Here is a 24,625-nt window from a genome sequence, read left to right on the forward strand (position 1 = left end):
GTAATCAGACTTATCTCCGTGAGGGAAGAACCTTCATTTTTTAATTTTTTTCCCGGTTTTGTCATTCGTATGTGAACTGTTGTTATCTGAAGGCAGAACCTTTCCTTTTTTTTTTCACCTGGTTCTGTCTCTCTTGGGTAGTCAGTTCTGTTTGGGCTGTTGTTATCTGAAGGCAGAACCTTTCCCTTTTTTTCACCTGGTTCTGTCTCTCTTGGGTAGTCAGTCCTATTTGGGCTGTTGTTATCTGAAGGCAGAACCTTTCCCTTTTTTTCACCTGGTTCTGTCTCTCTTGGGTAGTCAGTCCTGTTTGGGCTGTTGTTATCTGAAGGCAGAACCTTTCCCTTTTTTTCACCTGGTTCTGTCTCTCTTGGGTAGTCAGTTCTGTTTGGGCTGTTGTTATCTGAAGGCAGAACCTTTCCTTTTTTTTCCACCTGGCTGTGTCTCTCTTGGGTAGTCAGTCCTATTTGGGCTGTTGTTATCTGAAGGCAGAACCTTTCCCTTTTTTTTCACCTGGTTCTGTCTCTCTTGGGTAGTCAGTCCTATTTGGGCTGTTGTTATCTGAAGGCAGAACCTTCCCTTTTTTTCACTTGGCTCTGTCTCTCTTGGGTAGTCAGTCCTATTTGGGCTGTTGTTATCTGAAGGCAGAACCTTTCCCTTTTTTTCACCTGGTTCTGTCTCTCTTGGGTAGTCAGTCCTGTTTGGGCTGTTGTTATCTGAAGGCAGAACCTTTCCTTTTTTTTTCACCTGGTTCTGTCCCTCTTGGGTAGTCAGTCCTGTTTGGGCTGTTGTTATCTGAAGGCAGAACCTTTCCCTTTTTTTTCACCTGGTTCTGTCTCTCTTGGGTAGTCAGTCCTATTTGGGCTTTTGTTATCTGAAGGCAAAATCTTTCCTTTTTTTTTATTTGGTTCTGTCTCTCTTTGGGAGTTGTTTCATTTTAGACTGTGCGTTTTCATCTTATGACAAACTAATTTTGAATTGCGACATAATTAAATTTACTTGTCTTGATTTTTTTTCCTTTGCAGATTTAATTGAACGTTAACCGCGAAAAGCCGTGATGAAAAAGCAATGTTTGTTTTAATAGAAAAAGATAGTTTTCCTGTTTAGATGACCAACCAACCTTAACTTAATTACACATCATAAGTGCACGTTCCGTTGACTGGTAATTTTTACGTCGATGTTGTGTTTGCCTTGGTGGTGTCTGTCCTCAAATCCCGTGATTTTTCAATTAAAAATAAATAACGAATTTAGGAATAAAATTACCAACGGGTAAAATACCTCTTCACGTAACGTATTAAATTGCATTTACATTTCCAACTCTTGCTTCAGACACGAGATGTAAAATCGGTCGTAGATTGTAAAAGAGATTTGTGAGTAAAGAACTTTTTCTACTTGTCTTTGTTTATTTTCTCGCAGCCTTATACATGAGGTTCGCTGTGTTCGCAGTGGTACGCCAGGAAACCCCAGCAGGAAAAATTATTTTAAAGATTTTACTCCTTTAATGATCTCTTTAGAGTATATTACTTCCTTAGCATTTAGCCAATTATATGGTGCCGGCGGAGGGTACAAAAAAACTCCATTATATATTTCTTTACGGGCCAATATTATCGGAAAAAACCCAAACAAACAAACAAAATGAGTTCTGTTGCGCTGTGTGATCCATGAGTGTTCTCATCGCGGTTAGGGCTTGCTGTTGTTTGCGGTATTATTTTCCGGAGTGGACATACCATTACTAAATTTTTGTTAGCGTTTAAAAATCGGAAATACATGGTTTTGGTAAAAAACCTTAATCTTTTTCAACTCTTAACGACTGTCGAGTTGTGTGTATCAATAGAGTGGGTCAGCAAATTTGCATTCTATGTTGCGCAAGGGGCAAGAGAAAATGGTTGACTCCCCGCGAGTGAAGCTGACGCTCTAGGTCGATGTCGATCCGTTACTATCCTTTGTAAACAAAATTTCGATCATGGAGTTAAATTATAAAATTACTTTGGCTTACATTGTACGCTTTAAAGTAAACTTGAGTTGTTAGATCCACGCGAGGGTTTAACCTTGAAAAATGCAATCACGCGAGTGGAGCTGACATTAACGCGTGTCCCTATCTGGAAAACATTCGTATTGTGACAAGAAGGGTCTGCTTTAAGGTTTTGGGTTACTCTCGCCATGCAATTTGGACGCCGAAAAGTGCCAAAAAAGTAATTACTGAAAATTCATCCGCAACACCTCGGTCGTTCTGTGGGTGCGAAGTCAGTTCTTCTCTTACAGTTAATAATTGCCAGGCGGATCTCAGATCCGCCTCAGCCTCATTTGCATAAATTCTTTTGGTGAGCAAAGCTCGTCATGTGACCTAGATTTTGGGTCGGAACCAAATCTAGATCGTAACGATCCCACAGTTTAGCCGCTTATCCGGAGACAAAATGTTCGGACCCGGCCGTAGAAAGTTTCCTTACTTCTTCTCGTCGACTAGAAATGATTGAAGGTATTCTTGCCATATTAATTCCTTTATCCCGACCACCTCGGGTCCCACAGCTAAATATCGCGTATAAAACCACTTTTTTATCATAAACACAACTTCTGGTCACATGTTTATAGGCAGGTGATGTGCACCAATATGGCGGCCAATTAAAATGAGATCACGTGACTGAAAACGGTCTCCATTTATTGAGATATCTTATGAGCAAGCTGTGATGTAAGTTCCATCCTTCTTAGGTTTATAATAATTACTTTTATCCGATAATTTTCCTATTCAATCTTACAGTAGCCCCTTGCATTCTTCATTGCTTTGCAGAGAAAGTTTAAATCAGTTTCGTGATTTTGGTCTCCTAACCATCCCGAGATCTTTTTTTTTCAAAGGTGAGCGGCTAAAAATTTTTTTCATAAACGTTATGCGTTAACATGTTTTGGATAGAAACTTTCTACTTATAGAGATAACGCCCTCCAATATACCTAGACTTTCCCTAAACAAAACGAGCACTGTGATTGATTGATTCTTGGTCTTGTGTACCTGATCAAATTCAAATCTATCCCGACCAGGATACAGTTTTGCAGTTAGACATAGTTTGATGCTACTCTGGTTTACAGATTTAATGAATGTAACCGAAGAAGTTACAATTCATGGACCCAACGTTTCGACAGTCCTGTCTAGTGCCTTCCTCAGGGGTGATCTAAACGCTGCAACAAGAGGTCCTTTTATACGATCACTAAATAGCTGCCTTTTTTCTGACGAGGTGTAAATAGGCGTCAGGAAGTAAGCCGCCATCATCACGATTGAAAGGAGCGTGGGCGGAGTTTATATGCCAAGCTTTCAAATGAAGGCGCTGATGGTAACGCCGATTGGTGGTGATAATTTTAGACTTATCCCTCCCAATTGTATTTTTAGTTAGGTACGTGTGTTCCGATAAAGCTGAATTTTCTTTTTTGCAAAAGAAAACCGCTTTTTGATGCTCTTTTAAACGTGTACCAAACTGACGTTTGGTCTGTCCGATGTATTCGTTGTCCCAGTCGTTGCAAGGAATAGAATAAATGGCGTCGGTTCGTTTTGCTTTCGTGACAGGATCCTTAGGTTTTGCGAAAATATGCCCCAAAGTCTGAAAAGGTTTTTGAGCAACTTTAACGTTGTGGCTATTCAAAATTCTCTTGATGGGTTCCGTAAGGAATAACAGCAAAACCAGTCGCTGGTTCCCTTTCATCAGGAGTGCTATTAGTTGTAACTGGTTTTTTGCAGTTACGTAGGAAATTTTTTGTATAGCTATTCGCCTTTAAGACATTAGAAACATATTTCCTCTCCTCAGGCTTCGAATCGAGTGAAGATGGTAGACAGTCAGCCCTCTTGAGTAAAGTTTTGGCTACAGACTTTTATGGCAAATAGGGGGGTGAGCATCGACTGCGAGGTATTTGTCGGTGTGGGTAGGTTTACGATAGACACTTGTCTCTAATTTCCCTTGAACCCCTCTGGACACATCTAAATCAAGAAAGGGCAAATTTCTATCCTTTTTACGCTCAAGGGTGAATTGGATGGACGGCTCTACTGAATTCAAATGCGACAAGAGGCGCTCTGCTTTATTTCCGGATACCGCAGAAATAACATTATCGATATATCGTTTCCAGAAAAAGAGTTTAACCGGTGAAGTGGCTAAGGCCCTTTGTTCCACGCCTTCCATTACCATGTTAGCAATGACAGCAGAGACGGGCGAACCCATCGCTGTACCAAAAACTTGTTGATAGTAGGTGCCGTTATATGTAAATTGCGTGGTTTTGAGGCAAAAAGACAGCAGATGGATAATATCCTCCACAGGCAAAGAAGTTCTTTGTCCCAGGGAAGCATCTTCTCTGAGTCTCTCCTCCGCAACCTTAACGGCAAGATCAATTGGGATTTTAGTGAAGAGCGAAACAACGTCGAAAGATACTAATTCTTCACAAGCGTTAAGAGTTTTATCTCTTATGAAATCTGCAAATTCCCAGGATTTTTGACAGTGTAATCAGTATTCTCAACAACAGGCGACAAAATGCTCGCAAGATAACCAGAAATTGCATACTCTTCGGTTACATTCATTAAATCTGCAAACAAGAGTAACATCAAACTATGTCAGAAACTACATGTTCATCACTTCTGAGATGATCGAAACTAAGAAGATCCCGTATGTTATTTGATGAATCTAATGAGCAACTTGGAAAACAATTATCCTTCCATCCTAGGTCTTTTTTCTATTTTGATGATTTCTTCTCAATAACCGTGCGAGTAAAACGTTATTACACCAGCTATTTCCATTTACGTTTCTTTGTCTGGGAAAGTCTCATTTCATTTCATTTCTTAATTTTGTTTTCATTAGTCACGCTATCAGGCACCAATGTAAAAGGCATGTTCTGTTTCCAAAAGGTGAGCTGTTCGTTTTCTTTAATTTCTTTATTTTTATTGCTTCCTCGGTTTCATTTTCCATGAATGAAATTGACTTTACTATTTTACCAAGCAAAAAATTTGGAGAAATTGGTATATGACTTACTGAAGTAACGCGTATGTAGTTGAATGAAATAGAAAGATTTTCCTTCGTCTGAGAAACAAAGCATCATGTAAGCGGTTGAAACGTTTGGTAGAATTTTTCTCAAATTAATTATGCGAGTTCCTAAGACTGACATCCTGACTTTATCTCTATGGGACAAACGGTTAGAAATACCAACACAAATCTTACACAAATATCCTCATCTGGGCTCAACTGAACAGTTTTATACTTCGTTTAATTGTAGAATGTGACTTTTTTGTTGGATTTATGTCCATCAAATTTTTCCACCACGCAACGAAACTAGATCTACGTCATACACAGGCAGCCCAAGCTCCAGCTGTGAGATAATCATCTTACGCAATAACTGTCAGGGCGGAATTATTAGACCGCTTTCTTAAATGAAAAGAACCCATTTTAGCGTGGTGTCCATTTCGAGGTTTTCCTTATGTACTTATAAAACCTCGAAATGGACCACTCGCTAAAATGGGTTCTTTTCATCAAAGTAAGCGGTCAGATAACAAGTGATACGCTGTAGAAGTAAGGTGGCGTATTTTTATTGAGAATTTGACGTAATTTTTAATTCCTTAGAGCGGTCGTAAATATTCCGATACAAGCTCTTATAATTCCGCCATGACCGTCTGTTATTGCGCAAGATGATCATCTCACAGCTGGAGCTTGGGGCCGCCTGCGCGTCACGTAGATGGATATCTCCAGATCGATTCAAGATATATTTATTTGCCTCGATTTTGAAACAAATAACAACGGAAATCAGAGCTTAGTTAGTCCCTGGTTTTTGAAGGGCAGCAGAGTAAGGATCCCGCGTTGTGTTTAAAAACTCGAACATTTATCAGTGTTAGTTTTTTTTAAGCTTCTTTTTTCTGTTGATTCTTTCTTACGACAACAAACAGGAGAGAGCCGTTGTAAGTGACGCTGCAGAAATCCTAAAATCAGTCCAGATAGGTTTAAATGTCGTCATATTTCTTCTGAACACTGATCGAGGCCTACAAGCGACTGAGTTATGTAATGAATGTGTAATTCTACTTCAAAACCTTGACTCTGCTAGTCACCTTGATATCTCCCATGTACTATTCAATGCGTACTATGCCATCTCTGGTTACACGGATGCAGAAAGACATGCCACCAAACTTCTTGACACATTTAACCATGCTTGGAAACTAAACATAGGACTGGGAGACAAATATAAAGTACAAAGCCGGTTTGTAGAGGCAAAGCAACTCTTTAAATGCGCACTCACCATCATGAAAACAATTGGTCACAAAAGAAAAGAAGTAGTGGCTCATGGGAGACTTGGAAATGTCTATACTAGCCTCAGTAAATATCAGGAGGCTAAAGAATATCACATGAAAGCTCTTGCCATCGCGATAGAAATTGGCGACAGAGAGGGAGAAGGGACAACATATAGGAACCTCGGAGGTGTGTTTTGTTCCCTTGGCGAATATCAGAATGCTAAAGAATATCACGAGAAAGCACTTGCCATCGCGATAGAAATTAGCGATAGAAGGGTAGAAGGAACAACATACGGGAACCTCGGAAGTGTGTTTGGTTCCCTTGGCGAATATCAGAATGCTAAAGAATATCACGAGAAAGCACTTGCCATCGCGATAGAAATTGGCGACAGAGGAGAAGAAGGAGTAACCTACGGGGAGCTCGGAAATGTGTTTCATTCCCTTGGCGAATATCAGAATGCTAAAGAATATCACGAGAAAGCACTTGCTATCGCGATAGAAATTGGCGACAGAGGAGGAGAAGGAACAACTTACAGGAACCTCGGAGGTGTGTTTTGTTCCCTTGGCGAATATCAGAATGCTAAAGAATATCACGAGAAAGCACTTGCCATCGCGATAGAAATTGGCGATAGAAGGGTAGAAGGAACAACATACGGGAACCTCGGAAGTGTGTTTGGTTCCCTTGGCGAATATCAGAATGCTAAAGAATATCACGAGAAAGCACTTGCCATCGCGATAGAAATTGGCGACAGAGGAGAAGAAGGAGCAACCTACGGGGAGCTCGGAAGTGTGTTTCATTCCCTTGGCGAATATCAGAATGCTAAAGAATATCACGAGAAAGCACTTGCCATCGCGATAGAAATTGGCGACAGAGAAGAAGAAGGAGCAACCTACGGGGAGCTCGGAACTGTGTTTCATTCCCTTGGCGAATATCAGAATGCTAAAGAATATCACGAGAAAGCACTTGCCATCGCGATAGAAATTGGCAACAGAGGAGGAGAAGGAACAGCATGCGGGAACCTCGGAAATGTGTTTTATTACCTTGGCGAATATCAGAATGCTAGAGAATATCACGAGAAAGCACTTGCCATCGCGATAGAAATTGGCAACAGAGGAGGAGAAGGAACAGCATACGGGAACCTCGGAAGTGTGTTTGATTCCCTTGGCGAATATCAGAATGCTAAAGAATATCACGAGAAAGCACTTGCCATCGCGATAGAAATTGGCAACAGAGGAGGAGAAGGAACAGCATGCGGGAACCTCGGAAATGTGTTTCATTCCCTTGGCGAATATCAGAATGCTAAAGAATATCACGAGAAAGCACTTGCCATCGCGATAGAAATTGGCGACAGAGAAGAAGAAGGAGCAACCTACGGGGAGCTCGGAAGTGTGTTTCATTCCCTTGGCGAATATCAGAATGCTAAAGAATATCACGAGAAAGCACTTGCCATCGCGATAGAAATTGTCAACAGAGGAGGAGAAGGAACAGCATGCGGGAACCTCGGAAATGTGTTTCATTCCCTTGGCGAATATCAGAATGCTAAAGAATATCACGAGAAAGCACTTGCCATCGCGATAGAAATTGGCGACAGAGAAGAAGAAGGAGCAACCTACGGGGAGCTCGGAAGTGTGTTTCATTCCCTTGGCGAATATCAGAATGCTAAAGAATATTTAGAGAAAGCACTTGCCATCGCGATAGAAATTGGCAACAGAGGAGGAGAAGGAACAGCATGCGGGAACCTCGGAAATGTGTTTCATTACCTTGGCGAATATCAGAATGCTAAAGAATATCACGAGAAAGCACTTGCCATCGCGATAGAAATTGGCAACAGAGGAGGAGAAGGAACAGTATACGGGAACCTCGGAAGTGTGTTTGATTCCCTTGGCGAATATCAGAATGCTAAAGAATATCACGAGAAAGCACTTGCCATCGCGATAGAAATTGGCGACAGAGGAGAAGAAGGAGCAACCTACGGGGTGCTCGGAAGTGTGTTTGATTCCCTTGGCGAATATCAGAATGCTAAAGAATATCACGAGAAAGCACTTGCCATCGCGATAGAAATTGGCGACAGAGGAGAAGAAGGAGCAACCTACGGGGTGCTCGGAAGTGTGTTTCATTCCCTTGGCGAATATCAGAATGCTAAAGAATATCACGAGAAAGCACTTGCCATCGCGATAGAAATTGGCAACAGAGGAGGAGAAGGAACAGTATACGGGAACCTCGGAAGTGTGTTTGATTCCCTTGGCGAATATCAGAATGCTAAAGAATATCTAGAGAAAGCACTTGCCATCGCGATAGAAATTGGCAACAGAGGAGGAGAAGGAACAGCATGCGGGAACCTCGGAAATGTGTTTTATTACCTTGGCGAATATCAGAATGCTAAAGAATATCACGAGAAAGCACTTGCCATCGCGATAGAAATTGGCAACAGAGGAGAAGAAGGAACAGTATACGGGAACCTCGGAAGTGTGTTTGATTCCCTTGGCGAATATCAGAATGCTAAAGAATATTTAGAGAAAGCACTTGCCATCGCGATAGAAATTGGCAACAGAGGAGGAGAAGGAACAGCATGCGGGAACCTCGGAAATGTGTTTTATTACCTTGGCGAATATCAGAATGCTAAAGAATATCACGAGAAAGCACTTGCCATCGCGATAGAAATTGGCAACAGAGGAGGAGAAGGAACAGCATACGGGAACCTCGGAAGTGTGTTTGATTCCCTTGGCGAATATCAGAATGCTAAAGAATATCACGAGAAAGCACTTGCCATCGCGATAGAAATTGGCGACAGAGGAAGAGAAGGAAGCGGATACGTGCACCTCGGAAGTGTGTTTGATTCCCTTGGCGAATATCAGAATGCTAAAGAATATCACGAGAAAGCACTTGCCATCGCGATAGAAATTGGCGACAGAGGAGGAGAAGGAACAGCATACGGGAACCTCGGATATGTGTTTGGTTCCCTTGGCGAATATCAGAATGCTAAAGAATATCTAGAGAAAGCACTTGCCATCGCGATAGAAATTGGCGACAGAGAAGGAGAAGGAACAGCATACGGGAACCTCGGAACTGCGTTTGATACCCTTGGCGAATATCAGAATGCTAAAGAATATTTAGAGAAAGCACTTGCCATCGCGATAGAAATCGGCAACAGAGGAGGAGAAGGAGCAACATATTGGAACCTCGGAGGTGTGTTTCATTCCCTTGGCGAATATCAGAATGCTAAAGAATATCACGAGAAAGCACTTGCCATCGCGATAGAAATGGGCGAGAGAAGAAACGAAGGTGCAGCACACTGCAGTCTTGGAAAGGTGTACAGCGATCTTAAGAAAAATCGGAAAGCTGAAGAACATTTTGACAAAGCAGTCGGCGTCAGTATTGCAATTGGTGACAGAGCAATGGAAGCCTTCGCTTTTGCAGGTTTGTCACGTGTCTCTGATTCTGTAAACGACAGTCAGAAGGCAAAAGAACATTGTGAGAAGGCGCTTACAATCAGCAGAGAATGTGGTAATAGAATGTGCGAAGCACAAATATACACACAGGTTGGACGTCTATCTCAATCGTTTGGTGAATATGATAAGGCAGCATATTATTTACAGAAAGCTTGTTCCATAAGCAGCCAAATTGGACACAAAATTGCTGAGTTTCAATGCCTTCTCATGATTGCAATGTTAAAGATATCGCAGTCGGAGGTTGTGGAGGCAATGCAATATCTTCTCCAAGGTATTGAAAAATATGAACAAATCAGAACTCTTCAGAAAGGAAACAGTGGATTTGAAATTTCTCTATTAGAGGAACACGGTACTTTTCCCTACAAGTTACTCACTCACCTCCTTTGCGATACGGGAAAATTTCGAGATGCTCTCTATGTTGAGGAGCTGGGACGAGCAAGAGTCCTCGCGGAACTCATGGCAGACAAGTACTCCGCTGAAAGCCACATCTCAGCTAATCCACGATCATGGTTCGGGATTGAAAACATCGCGAGAAGAGAAAGTAACTGTGTGTTTTTGTACATTTCGTATGAAGATCGGCAAGTTCTTCTCTGGGTATTGAAAACAAATGGAGACATTTTCTTTCGAAAAACAGACGAAGTGAAAATAGACACTCTTATTGCTGAGCAAGTTTGCGAAGTGGAAGGAGTTTTCAAAAAGAGCGCCCAATGCTTTGGTGTTTTACCTGCAGCGAACTGCGAAGACCGATCGCTGGATGACAACGTGACGACATCTCTTCATGAAGAGAGCCAAGCAAATTTGCGTGGTGACGAAACCAAAGATACCGGAAGAAGTCATCATTTGTGCTACGAATGGATCGTCACACCTGTGGCAGATTTACTCACAGAGCCCGAAATCATCATTGTACCGGATCGTTTTTCGTACCGAGTCCCATTTGCTGCCTTGCGTGATGAACAAGCCGGAAAATATTTATCGGAGAAGTACAGAATACGCATCATCCCTTCACTGACAACTCTGCGGCTCATTCAAGAATGTCCAGCAGACTACCACAGTCAAACTGGCGGACTGGTTGTGGGTGATCCTACGGTTGGCAAAGTGCGATACAATGGACGTGTCATTGACATTACACCATTGTTCTGTGCAAGTAAGGAAGCGGAGATGGTTGGTCAGCTACTGGGTGTTCAGCCTTTATTAGGAAGTCGTGCAACAAAGCAGGCGGTTCTTCAAGCGATACCTTCAGCGAGTCTGATACATCTTGCCGCCCATGGAAATCCCGAAAGAGGAGAGATTGCCCTCTCTCCTCAATGTACTAGTAACAGCACTCCACAAGAGGAAGACTACCTCCTGACAGTGTCCGACATTGAAGGAGTTCAAGTGCGAGCTAAACTGGTAGTACTCAGCTGTTGTCACAGTGGGCGTGGATTGATTAAAAAGGAAGGAGTTATTGGAATCGCTCGAGCATTCTTAGCATCTGGTGCACGTTCAGTGTTGATAGCATCGTGGGCTATAGAAGACAAAGCAACGGCAAAGCTCATGGAACATTTTTATAAACACCTCGTACGTGGAGAAAGTGCCAGTGAATCTCTTCATCAGGCCGTTCAATGGTTGAGAAGCAATGGATTTTCCAAACCTTCCCAATGGGCTCCGTTTGTGTTGATGGGGGACAGCGTGACATATGATTTATGAAAAAAAGGTCTGATTATAATGAGCAATTTTCTACGATAAACCAATTAGCACATATAACCTGTTCAGTTCACTCAGTTGTCCTAATTTTGTTTTTATCGAGTGCTCGGAGCCAGAATATTTCCACGAAAGGCTTTCTAAAATTGGCTTTGAATTAGCGTTTCTTTTGTATGCAATATACTCTGGTCGATACGATACCACACGTTATGACGATGAAGGTGACTTGAGAAGCTGAAAAAGTCCACTTTATCTGTAAAAAATCAACAAAAATAACAATAAATTGACAATCTTAAAGTCACTTTCGTATCAAGCACGGTATGTTCGACAAGTTTGGATAATCATACCCAATGGCATTGAAGAAGAAAGTAATTTCTTCAATTGAAAAATCTGTTTCGTTTACTTTAAAGATGAAATAGCGACAAATTTATAATGTTTTTTTTCAGGAAAGAAGAATTCGAGGAGGACAACAACGAGGCGGAGAAGAAACAGAGTGACTACTGATCCTACACAAATATTTTTCGTCCTAAACATTGTCGTTCAATGGACACTGGTATTACTTTGCGAAGACATTTTTAATCTTTTTATTTAGTCAAGTAGTAGATTTTGTGTGCTTTTGTAGACAGGGCTTAATTGAGAGGCAGCGACGATGAAACCTGCAATTAAGTCGTTTGATCTATTAAGTATACTATCAATAGGGAACTGCAATAAATTGGGATGGGAAAACTGAACGCAGGAAATAGGCTCAATGTATAAAAATATGAGAATGTTAGCAAAGCCTCGTCAAAACTCAAAATTAATCCTTGATTTAAATCTTTATAATTCTGTTTTCAATTCTACCGTTAGACGCACACGTGATCATTAAAGAGTGATTAAGACTGTTCACAGGTGCAGGAAATAATAAAAAACTCACAGAAGAGGGAAGAAAAAGTACCGAGATACTGAAGAAACAATCCAAAAAAAAAGAGAAGGTAATTATGTAAAAATCAGACAGAAAAGAGAAAAATGCTTGAGAATTACCGCAAAAATCAAACAGCTTGAGAACATGGCGCTATATATTAATCTAAAAGTTAAGTGGAGAAGAGAACAAACAAAGTGTAGTATACTAAAAGAAAAGTATTAACAAATAGAGAAGAAGAGAAACGGTGAGCGAATTATTGGGATAAATTAGGAGAAAACATTGCGCGAGATACTAACGTCAAACAGAAGAGTGCGACACTTTCTAAGATATGAAGGTGACAATCAGCCAGAATTAACCTTTTAGCTCCCAAGATCTCATTAGTAATTCTCCCTACTGTCTGCCATAAAATACTTATGATTTCAATTTGGAGAATTTGGCATTGGATCAACTTTTAGTCCCCTTATTGAGTTTTCTTCTTTATTCTCCTCACCTGTCTGCTTGATTCTGTGTTGATATTGTGAGGAGAAATTCTGTCTTGGTCACTCATGGGAGTTAAAGGGTTAAGGAAAAGAACAGAGGGCTAGATTCTAATATAGGAAAGGAATTTACGTTGAAACAAACAGTGATGTAGATATTAACTTGGAAATCAAACAGAGACGAGAAAAGCAGTGTGTAAGATTTGAACGAAATTTTAATCAGAGGAGAGAACGAGCTATGCAGAAGATTCAAAAAAACAAAATTACCAAACAGAGCAATGAAAAAAAAAAGTTCTCAATATAATCGCAACAAACAAAGTTAAAAGAAGAAACGGTGCCTGGACAAACAGTAAAGAGTTATTTTCTGCAAGAGTTATTTTTTTCGGCTGGGTGAGTTGAGGTGGGACACTGTTCAATCAGGTCGAAACGTGAGACTGAACTACAAAACGTTTTTCTGCAAATTTTCAACATGTTTACTTTTTAAACGTTAATACTAGGAAAAGTCGCGGAGAGTCAATTAGAAACTTATTTTACAGCAAAATTTCAACATATTTAGTTTGATACATTAATACTGGGAAAAGATGCTGTTATTTAATATTTCAGTGCGCCAATCGATGGCTCAGCTTTCCAGGAAGTCAACAGTACACTAGGAAAAGACGTCAGTTGTAGAAATAGAAATGGAGATAGAAATGGATCTAGTATTTCCACTCAAACCGATAAGGAAAAGAAATATTGCCAAAGGTTGATGTTTTAGTGGATCATGTTGTGCTTGGATTTCAAAAGGCTGAATCAGGAATTTTAGCAAGACGGAAAGCGTCCTTGATTGTATTTGAGGTTTTGTCTCATCATAACTGAAGTTGGAATAAGGATGATAGAGAAATGCTTGATAATACACACGGATCTTTTTGCTGCGGAGCATTTTAAACACCTGGCCCCGGTTGTTCAAAGGATGGATAACTTCTTATCCGCTGGACAAACCGCTATTCAGCGGATAAATTTTACCCATGGTGCTATGTTGGTTGTTCAAAGTATGGATGGGGCTATCCACTCGCTATCCAGTGGATAAATTTATTCATCCTTCGAACATCCGGGGCCTGCTGGCATTTAGAGAGCTACACCAAAGAAAGCTGAATGAGGACTTTGACGAACATACGAGGTCCAATGGCCAAATCGCACCGTATTTCATACTGTATTTTATCCCGTATTTTATAGGCCACATAAATGAGATTCGGTAGCATATATTCTCAATGTAAAGTAATGAACCATTACTTGGAAATTAAAGCACTAAGTTAAAATACAACGCACATGTGAGAGTAAGCATATCTTCTTTATTTTTCGGTTTTTACTCTGAATTCGTTGCGATTATCTATGGTGGTAAATATGTTGTGTTTCCTCTGTTGAGGAAATTTTTCTGAGTATCAAAAATGCAAACCAAACTACATGAAGCGCGCGAGAAAAAGTGGGTGATAAGTCGCGACTGTTTTCTTGTCTCACATTTGATTGGTCGAGAGGTTATGGGGAAGAGAAGAACCCACTGCTACCCGGGATTCGACACTCAAGGGAAAATTCCTCAGTCGAACGAAGCCAACGAGAGCGCAAAATTGTTACATACAATCGGCACTTGGCGCGGGAAAACGCGAGTGACCGAGTCGTGACTGGTTTTAATGCCGCATTTGATTGGTTGAGAGGTTGGCACGAGTTTTCCGGGCCAATCACAGCGCGGGGAAAAGCAAAACCTATCATTGATTACTTTTTGAGCGTCAACCAAAGGGGCTCTAAGTGGCAGGTTTCCAACCTACTGCAATTCCTGCTCCGCTACGTCCCAGGTTCATACTGCTAACCAACTTCCAGCAATCTTGTTCAGGGACGTATTCCTCGAGAGTGTTCAAAAACCCTTCTCCATCATAACCTCCGACTACATAAAGTTTCCCGCACAAAACAGTAGCACTTAGTGCACTTCTCCTGTGTATCAGAGGCGAAACAGTTATCCATATGTCCGAGGCTGGGCTATAGCGTTCAACACTATTTAATTGTGTTTCGCCGTCATATCCACCGATGGCATACACAAAGCCATTCAACGAGGCCGCTCCTGCGCCACTACGACGCTCGACCAGCGGAGACACTAATTTCCACAGATCAGTATCCACGTCATAACATTCAACACTGAAATGAAATTCAGAAAACATGTCCCTTGTAAATATGAACGAGGGGGGGTGGGGTGGGTGAAGGAAAAGGGGGGGTTGATAAAGGGGAAGAAAGTTAGTCTAGCTAATTAATTATCATCACATCAGAGGGTGGTAGAGAACTACCATCCATTTGAAATCACAGCGAAGCAACGAACGAGACTTTACGATAACAGAGCTTCTAACCATTACACCTGTCAACTCATGAGAGTGTATATAAAGAGATCTTTGGAATCATAGCGAAGCCACAAACGTGACTCTCGAATAACAGAGCTTTCAACCAATACACCTGTCCACTTACGAGAGTGTATGTAAAGATGTCTTTGACTACATTTGGTTTTAATCCCCAAAAAAGGAAACACGCACGACTTCATCATTGTGCAGAAGAATTAGTTATTATACTGCTTATATGAAGCGAATCCTGAGTTCTAATTTGCTACCTGGGCGACTTCGTCAAACCAGAAAAACGCAGAGAAAAACAACTTGGCCGATTTCTAGCCATCTAGACCGAGCAAGCTTGGTCAATAACGCATACATATCGACATTCCTATCTTAGTTTGTAGTATGCAGGAAGTTTATCATCAAGGACTTTGTTAAACTGCCTACCACAAATCTCCTACAGTTCATTAAGTGGTAGAGCATATGGAGTGCTGATCGCAAGGTTGTATTATCGACTCTTATTAGGAACATTACAGCATGCTAGTGTCATTCACTGGATAAAAACAACTTACACTAGAGCGAAGGCTTACTTTGCGCTTACTTCGTGAAAAACAACATCACACTCAAACAACTATTAACATTCTCTTACCTCCTGAGCCTGTGTCTTCCATCAAATCCTCCTGCGGCATAAAGCTTTCTATCAAAAACAGCAACAGCTACACCTAGCGAAAAAAAAACAGCATCCGTTACAGCACTTGCAAAAGAGAATGTGCATCTCCTTGGCCAAAATTTTCAAAGTTTTTTTAGGTCATCCTAGTTCCAGACTTCATTTATCATTGTCTCTTTTGTGCTTTTCTATCTTAATAAACTAATATTATGTAGTCATTTACAATCGTTATCAATCTTCTCCATCCTCTTTTACTCTTTTTCCTTCCCGGTTTCTTATCGCCTTTTTTGTGTTTTTCTATCTTTCTAAACTAATATTTCAAAATCATTTACAATTTGTGTCGATCTACTCCATCCTTGGCCATACTGGCTTGTACTTGGTTTATCATTCCCTCTTTTGTTTTTTTCCTACATTACTAAGCACATTTCGGTATTTTTGAGCCAAATTTAGTTTTTCATTGCACAAAAAGCAGCTCAAACACTTGACCCCCAAAGGAAAGGACTGAGAGTAAGAAAATTAATAATATGGTGACTGAATTCAACAAAAATATTGCTGAAAAGCCGTGACAACATTTTTTTAACAAGCCCCCTTTTTTTATTTTATTCAAAGTTGCCAAACAACAAACTAATAACAATAAAAATGGTAATTACAAGACTAACTATTCACCAGAAAAAAGTGAAAATGAAACTCTGATAGTGTTGTATGCAAACATGTGGCCAAATTGGTGACATTTTCTACAAATTTGAGCAACAGATTTTTTCCTCTTGCCAACTGGTTACCCAAACAGTTCCAGTTTGGAGAGGTGTATTAATCTACAACCTTGCGCAAAACCTACCTATGCGAGGAAAATTAAGTGACATAACTGTTGTCCATTCATCTTGTTTGACATCATATTTCTCCACTGATGTGTGACATGTGTTCCCATTTCCTCCACCAATTGCATAAATACAGTCATCCACCACTGCCACGCCCAACCTGTTGCGTGGTACACTGAGGGGTGCCATAGGCTTCCACTCATCTCGCAGAGGATCATACCTGTCTACGGAAGCTGTGTCTATGTTCCCAGCTGGGGTGTTGTTGCGACCACCAATTATATACAGCATGTTATCTGCAAATGGAGGATTATGCTAATGACTGAGTCAACATACAAGACTGAATTATTTAACTCTTTACACCTTAACATCAGTAAGCATATCCTCCATACTGTTCTTTATTCGTTTCCTATACTATTGGTAAGGAGAATTGAACAATCAAGAGTTTCTTTAGTTGGTGATCATTTCCTTGATTCTTGTGGGCTTTATGTGTGATTCAGCGGGAGATATTGTAGGGAGAACTTAGGTGTTGATCACTCTTAGGGGTCAAAGTGTTAGCTGGCAGTCGCTCAGCTTAGGTCTCTGTAGCTTGATACAACCAAAGTTTACCTATCAGTTAACTATTCCACTCCCAAGAGTGATCAAGACATTTTTTCTCTTTTTATTATCAATAGAATATCATGTTGGCAAGCAATGAGAATAGTAAAAAATATCAACTAGGGGATTATCATTTGATCCAACACCCAGTTTTCACAACAAAGTTAAAAGGCTGTGTATAGGAGGCAGTAAGGAGTTATTGGGAATGAAATAGTTAATTGGAACCTGTTTCATACTCTTGGGAGGAGATAGGCATTGAGTAAGCCAGGATCTAATACAAACTCTTTACCGATCTGGAGTTCAGCAAAATACCATTGAGCTTCAAGGCAATATACTTCATCTATGTATAACAAGTTTCCTGGATTCCGCTGGAATCAGGAATGCAGGTAAAGCTGATTTATTGCCTAGCTACAATCACTGCAGCTCAGTGGTAGAGAACTGAACCATAAGATCTGTCAGTCTGAAAATTGAATCCTTGGAAGACTCAAACTTTTCTCTTTGTCCTACATGACAAATGAATAATATCTTCCTTTGATAATTGAGAATTTACAAGAAGCTTGTTACTTTCACATGACCTTACAAGCTTGTCACCAATAAATTACCATTGGGTATAAATAAAGGTCATCTATATCTCTATCTATCTATCTTCTTAATACAGTATTTATCATACCAACATAAGCTGCCCCAAGACCACTCTTAGGCACAGATAGAGGGGAGAGAATTGTCCATTTGAGAGTCAGAGGATCAAAACACTCCAAAACATCCAGAGATCTTCTTAAGTACCCCCCTGCAAAGTACATCACAGTTGGACCAGGGGGTCGTCGTTTGTGAAATGTACTAAGAGTAGAAATTCTCTTTTTTTCCTGCAAATTAATAAATGACTTTTAATGACTCAGTTTGCAACATTCACAAATATAAGAGGGTAGTATGCTGACCTCAGAAGAAAGGACTTATGACTTGTGTACTTCAAAGGTTTGGTCTCTTAAGGAAAATTACCCCACCCTTCATTGAGGTAGTTAGGGGACAAACCTATACTAGACCTGCACAGAGAGAGGTAATTGGCCTGTCAAGAGATATCCATCCGACACAGGCAAAATATAGAAATTTTGGAAGTTCCCAAGAGTTCTCATTAAAGGTCCAACTAAAATGCTAAATTAATTTCAGCTTATTACATCTCAAGAGTCATTCGCAGTCACATTTTATCAGAAAATTTATGTTTTTCTGTGAACTTGTCATGTCTGTAATTTCTAGGCAAAAGCACTTTTACTTAATCACGTATATTCGTCATGAAAGTTTTAGTGATTAGCCAAATGGAAACTATAATAATAATAGCAGAGATCTCTCATGACAATCTGTTTAGCTTGCAAGCAAGCTATCATGTTTGGGTTTTGCCTAACAGCCCTTTTTCTAGAGAGAGCTGCCTTCATGACACCATTGCCAGCAGTTTATGGAAAAAGTTATTAATTAAAAACTCCTGTATTTATGGTGTAATCCCTCCAAAAGGGTGTGATTTTTTAGCTGTTTTGGTCTGAAATCTGGTACAGGTGCTTGTGGCATGGGTATTGGATAGGTCCATTATAATGTGAGAGATATCTATATATAGTTATCACAACTCAGCCAAGAATCCAGAGAAGTCATTCCTGGAGGTTAAGTAAATAGGAAAATCATACTTTAAAATACTCACTGAGAAGGCCTCAATCAATGTTTCTTTAAACGCAGATCTCATGCCCTGTTCACAACACTGGATGATCGAGTTAAGGTAAGAATTTGAAACAAAAGGCACTCGTATATGTTTCAGTAGATCCTTCAGTTCCTGTGTTCTGTTCGTCAGATCATGAGTTACCCATCGTAACAAGGCTGCAAGAACCTAGTAGATGACCATAATAATTTAAGAATTTGATATGAATAATTTTTTGAGTCAACTGATACTTTATGTATCTGCCTCACTGAAATTTACTTAACTTTTTCACCCTTTACAGTGACTAACATCTAATTTCTCCTTACAATATCACCCCTCAGTCACATAGTAAGGTCACATGGATAAGGGAAATGTTTATCAAAAAAAAGAAGATTTATATCTTTAAACAAATTATCTTTGTTAGCACCTTAGGAAATGTACAGAGAACAGTATGGAGAATATGCATACTGGTGTTAGGGTCTAAAAAGGTCAATGCAGAGAGTCAAAGGATGAGATAATCATTGATTCAAACCTCACCTCATCTTCCGACTTAACAAAAAGTTCATCTCGACTTATTAAGTCGACCAAGCGGTCCTCGGGCAAGGTTTGAAATTCTTCACTTTCTGAGACTTGTAAAAAGTGGCGAAAAATAAACTTTTCTGCTGCTTTACTTAAATCCAAACAGCCATAAATCTCTGAAAAGTCCTTTATACCGATACAGTTCGATGGATCAAGTTGCGATTGTATAAAGTCACAACAAGCTTTTTTAACGGGACAGATTTGTAATATACAGGATACCGGTAGCAAGTCTTGAACATTTTCTTCAGTGATTCGAATCTGCGCTGTGTAAGCGAACTCGATCAAAAGTTCCACACTATTCGGATCCATCGATTTTAGTGTTATGCTGTTTTGGCGACTTTCCAATACGTCGCTCGTAAACATGGCGTAAAAATATGGACTAAATGAAGCCAAGACAACCTTGTGAGCGTAGATTTCCAGGTCTCCTACGTGAAGAACGACATCACATAGTTCCTTCTTTTTTCGTAACTCGTTCATGACACTGAAAGTAACTTTCATATGTTCCTCTAAGAACACATTTTCTTCTATAGGATCCATGATCAAACGGATGGCATCCACTGATGTAGAGTATGACTTCTTAGTTTTTCATCGGAAACTTGTCTTATTAAATTGCTCTGAAGTGTTTTGTTTCCAATAGTGATTGGTAGTATCCGCTGTGCTTGCTAGAACGAGGACGAGCGCTCTATTTTGAGCAAGCGCAGTGAGGTAAATCAACACTAAAGTTCGTTCCCAGAGTCTTTCTTGCTAAAGGAATGGGGACTCTGGGAACAAGTTTGTCGAATTTACGACCGGCAAAGGGTCAGATTTCTGTTGTGAATTGCCCCTTTTCACGGCAGATTTCGACATGAGGAGGAATTTTTCAGGTCCGGATGAGGTTTTGACAGGAAGTCCTACTCAGTGTTTTGTTGAAAAAGCTAATTTTCCGACTCTTTCTTGCAGGCGCGAGGTTTGAAAATCTCGACGAACCCACCCCCCTCGATCTGAGCCGTGGTAAGTAAAATATTTAGTACTCAAAAATGTCTGTTTTGCAAACATCGCTTATTTTGCGTTTGCGTGTTAACTTTGATAAACCCATCCAGCTCTATCTAAAAGCAGAAAATTTAAATGTTTCAGTTCACTAGTGCTTTTGTCTCGCTCTGTGTTCAAGAGGATTTGATCATTCAGTTACCCAGAGTTTGATTGGTGTACTAAATTAAATCGACTGACCAGCATTGATTAATTTTTCATTCTTCACCTAATTCGTCGTTATATCTTGCAAAATAACTATAAATGTACATATTTTTCATTGTACAGTCCATCAATTACAATACACTTTTGTAGTGGTCAACATAAATTTCGGTTCTTTGACATGCGGGAAATTTTACTACGGGTTGTAATACTGCACACTGGGTTGTTTTCTTCCTTAAAACATGTTTTTGGTGAAGATCACCAGCTTCTCATAGCTATTTATTGCCTTCTATGCGTATACGTTTGAGAAAGAGAGAGAGCTAAGAAGGTATTGTAAACAACCGTAAAATACGTTTACATCTCCGAATATCACCGGGCACTGGGCTTACTGATGTGTTTTTGGTCTGGGGGTGGGGGTGGGGACGTCAATGATAGTCTTAGAGATGGGGAGCTTGGGGAATTATGGGAGGGGTGGTATGGGTGTGAGGAAAATTTGACTTTTTATTGGAAAATATATCTGGTATAGTGCTTCAATGCAAACTAATTTTTTTTTCTTAATTCTAAAGATCTTTTTAATGCTCTTAAACTGTTTTAACCCATAAGCTCCCAGAATATATTATCATGTAACTTCTCTCTACGATATCCATACAAACTTAACAGATAGAAGTTTTTATTTGGATCTGACACTAAATTCTCACAACTAATTTACAAGGAAATGTGTAACAGCTAGAGAGGAGAATTAATAATCAGATCCTGTGAGTCAAAGGGTTAAATACTTTGAATTGTGGTGGAGAAATGTGTGAATGTTTTAAGTAAATAAAAAAAGAGAGGAAGTGCTTATAGTCTGAGAGGTAAATCAAAGCTTATCAGATTCTGGTGGCTATTCTTATATTTTGTTTTAAACAGATCCTGCGGATAACATGAAAGATCTCTTAAACCAAATTTCCAGCAAAGAAATGATGTCAACAACAAAAAGAATGGGTTATATTAATAACTTCACTAAGGTACATGTGTATAAAGCAGCTTGATTTGTTATTTCTTTTTTTTCTTGTGGTCATTATCATGATCTGAAAACAGAGTAAACGAGAAAAAGTCAAATTAATTTGAAAAATTTTCTGAGCCAAAAAAAGATTGCTTGTCTCATTTCTCTAGTGTATAGATTCTACCTCAAGTTTTTTATTTGATATTTACACCTTAAACACCAGAAAACATACGTAAATAATCCAAGTTTTGCTGAATGAAAATCCAAAACAGAGAAATGAAAAAAACAAAACAAAACAAAACTCAAGTTCCCATAGGTTTCAAGTCTTCACTAACTTCAATTTTCAATATGCTAAATTTGAAGTAAAAAACATGTGTTCAAGGAGAGGGGATTCTTTAACGTTTTCAGCAGGAGGGCAACTGGTTCTCACAGATGGGCAAAACATTTTGACCTGAACTTCGCTCTAAGATAAACTTTCCTCTGGTATTTCCTCTGATTTTGCCTATTTGGTCAAACCAGGTTGGCAAAACTGTCCTCACAACCAGCAGTGTGTAACCTTTATTGAAACCCCTGCTTCAGCAGTTTCTTCAAGAAAACAATTTTAAACACTGTTTAACAAAACAGCTTTAAAACATGTTTAGGCTTTGATATAAACGAGATTAAGTTAGTGTTTAGGAAAAAAGTGTTATGGTGCTGGAAAGTGAATTTCTTAGCTGCAAGGAAAGGCTTGTTACTCTTGGTGCAGTTAAGAAATTTGAAATCAATATACTTATTGATCAGTAATCACATGTCATTCTCTTTCTCTGTTTAGTTAATTCAAAATGTAGGTGAGAATGCCAACTTTGGTTACTCTCTGGAAGACATCATCAAATGGTAGGTTTTCAGTAAAAATATTTTTTTTGATCATCACAAACATTGATTTACTGTTTTGAGGTATGGGGAGTTTACTGTACATGAAACACTAAAAGCACCAAGAAGGCTAAAAACACCCTAAAGATTAACAAAAAATGTTAAAAAAAAATGAATGTTTTACATTCATCTATATTCACTCTGTACCCTTAGTCTTGCATTTTTTTGTTTAATTTTGGAGTAGGTACATGATGTTATAACTGCTGTTGGCACTGTTTTGATAGATGATGTTTTCAGTTTGAAGATGTTTAGTAACTTTATTTTATGTCTTTTTCATACTTTTGTCTTTAGCTTAATGCCTCCACTAGTTTCAGCTGCTAAAGAACTCAGAGCAGCTGGACTGAGAGCATTTCGTCATCTCTTTTATGATGAAAAAACTCTGTCTAAAATACTTGAATACAGGATTGACATCTTCATTGTCAGGTAACAGCTAGCTTTTAATTATGTCCAGACTTTGATGTATTGTTAACAAAATGCATATATACATTAAGAGTGAATGGTGCCTTTAGCTTGTGCTGATTGGTGAGTTCACATGCGATAAGCAAAGCACCACTCATCTCCAAGTGGCTGCAGACAGACTGATACAGACTTCCTGTTTGGCTTCTTACAGGGATTTTAAAACAAGCTGGTGACCAAAAAAGTTCTGCCAGCTTCTTGATAAGATGTGCTGGTTACTCTGGTCAAAATGATTACCGTTTGGCCCTAAACCCTTTAACTCCCAACATGAAATAACATGTGATTAACATGAAACTTCTCCCTATAATGTCCATACATAATTCAGTAAACAGGTAATGAGAATATTCAAACTTATCAGGTAGAAGCTGCTACCTTAATCTAGTACCAAGTTCGTATAACTAATTTACAAGGGAATGTGTAGCAGCTACAGAGGAGAATTAACAATCAGATCTTGGGTGTTAAAGTGTTAATGAACTTTTCACCGTCACCTTCTTTTGCCAAGTCTGACACCTACTTCAAAACATTTTGAAAACCCTCTAGTTAAAGTCACCATTGAGAAAATAAAACATTTTCACATATGTTTGTCAATGTCATTCAAATTCATGTTTGGTTGAGATGATCGAAATGAAAAACAAAGCAATGGCATCATTATTATCAGTAATTATGGTATTACTTGAATATGTTTTTTTTAGTTTTATTTGTTTTCCTTTCACTAGATCAATGGACATGGTTCACAATGCCTTTGAAGTGGAACGTGTTCAAGCATTAAGATTCATTCGCAAGGTTTGTAACAACTCTTACTCAGGGATTTCAAAACAAGCCAGTGACTGCTGGAGTTCCACTGGCTGGTTACTCTGGTCAAATAGTAATCTTTTGGCCCCCTAACAAACACGACCTCTGATAGACTGGCATCCCATTCCAGGGGGGAGGGAATGGTGTCATATGGTACCCCTAGTTTCTCCCTCCTATGGAAACAGGAAAAAACTTGCTCAGACAGGATGGGCGTCTCGGCGCATAAGTATACTCTACCTTTTTTACTGTCGGTAATAGTTCAGGACTTTATGTCTGTTCTTTGCCAGATAATTGCTGTGAGTCCTCATCTGTGTCCCATGTCAATGGCAGCAACTCTTGTATCCATTGGTAATGATGAAGGTGACGATGCTGACAGATTACGGAAAGCTTGTGTGGCTACCCTCTGTGAGCTTGGTAAGTAGCAGCTGAAAATCTTATTCCTTTTATGTTGTTTCTGACAAAGTAATAACTAAAAGCAAGTTGAGCATCGTGCAACAGTACCATCAATATTAGCCCTTCCACTTGCAGAAGTGACCAACAAATTATTTATCATAATTCTATACAATCTAGACATTGCATTGTCAAGCAGGTTGAGGAGAAAGAAAAAATAATAATTTGTAATGTGATACCTAATTCTCAGAAATGATATGATAAGAAATGTATAGCAGACAGTTCAGAGAACTGATCTCATGATAGTGGGATTTGATTTGCCACAACTAGAGTTAACTTGACACTAACATTAGTAGGCATATTCTCTGTACTGTTCTCTACACATTCCCTTAGATGGTGACAAGAAGAACTTGTTTAACTTTAAATTTAATCTTGTGACCTTAGCAATTGATTCAGGGGTGATATTGTAAGGAGAAGTTAGATACTGACCTCTCTTGGGGTCAAATGGT

General features: G+C 39.5%; 2 protein-coding genes and 1 pseudogene across 4 annotated transcripts in view; 2 read left to right on the plus strand and 1 right to left on the minus strand.

Annotated features, from left to right (window-relative positions):
- The first annotated feature begins 6,250 nt into the window (after window positions 1-6,250).
- LOC149037820 (uncharacterized) lies at window positions 6,251-11,413 on the plus strand (annotated as a pseudogene).
- A 2,640-nt stretch (window positions 11,414-14,053) lies between these two features.
- On the minus strand, window positions 14,054-20,081 carry LOC149037821 (kelch-like ECH-associated protein 1). The gene is made up of 6 exons (XM_089187381.1): window positions 19,379-20,081; window positions 18,848-19,030; window positions 17,834-18,026; window positions 16,590-16,862; window positions 15,737-15,809; window positions 14,054-14,908 (listed from the first exon to the last, which is right to left on the minus strand). Exons 1-6 carry the CDS (start codon window positions 19,955-19,957, stop codon window positions 14,521-14,523), a joined length of 1,689 nt encoding a protein of 562 aa, XP_089043507.1. The 5' UTR covers window positions 19,958-20,081; the 3' UTR covers window positions 14,054-14,520.
- A 69-nt stretch (window positions 20,082-20,150) lies between these two features.
- LOC113665588 (rapamycin-insensitive companion of mTOR) overlaps window positions 20,151-24,625 on the plus strand; it is a 29,073-nt gene continuing 24,598 nt past the window's right edge. For 2 of the 3 annotated variants that reach the window (XM_089188325.1, XM_089188326.1), the window contains exons 1-7: window positions 20,151-20,283; window positions 20,360-20,410; window positions 21,494-21,591; window positions 22,381-22,442; window positions 22,770-22,901; window positions 23,651-23,717; window positions 24,014-24,140. In XM_089188325.1, the coding sequence (XP_089044451.1) occupies window positions 20,265-20,283; window positions 20,360-20,410; window positions 21,494-21,591; window positions 22,381-22,442; window positions 22,770-22,901; window positions 23,651-23,717; window positions 24,014-24,140 (556 nt within the window). In that variant the 5' untranslated portion in view covers window positions 20,151-20,264. The remainder of the gene's footprint in view (window positions 20,284-20,359; window positions 20,411-21,493; window positions 21,592-22,380; window positions 22,443-22,769; window positions 22,902-23,650; window positions 23,718-24,013; window positions 24,141-24,625) is intronic. The other variant, XM_089188328.1, reaches the window with a different exon arrangement.

This window comes from Pocillopora damicornis, chromosome 11 (assembly GCF_964200805.1).
Source record: "Pocillopora damicornis chromosome 11, jaPocDami1.2, whole genome shotgun sequence".
Classification (NCBI taxonomy): domain Eukaryota; kingdom Metazoa; phylum Cnidaria; class Anthozoa; order Scleractinia; family Pocilloporidae; genus Pocillopora; species Pocillopora damicornis.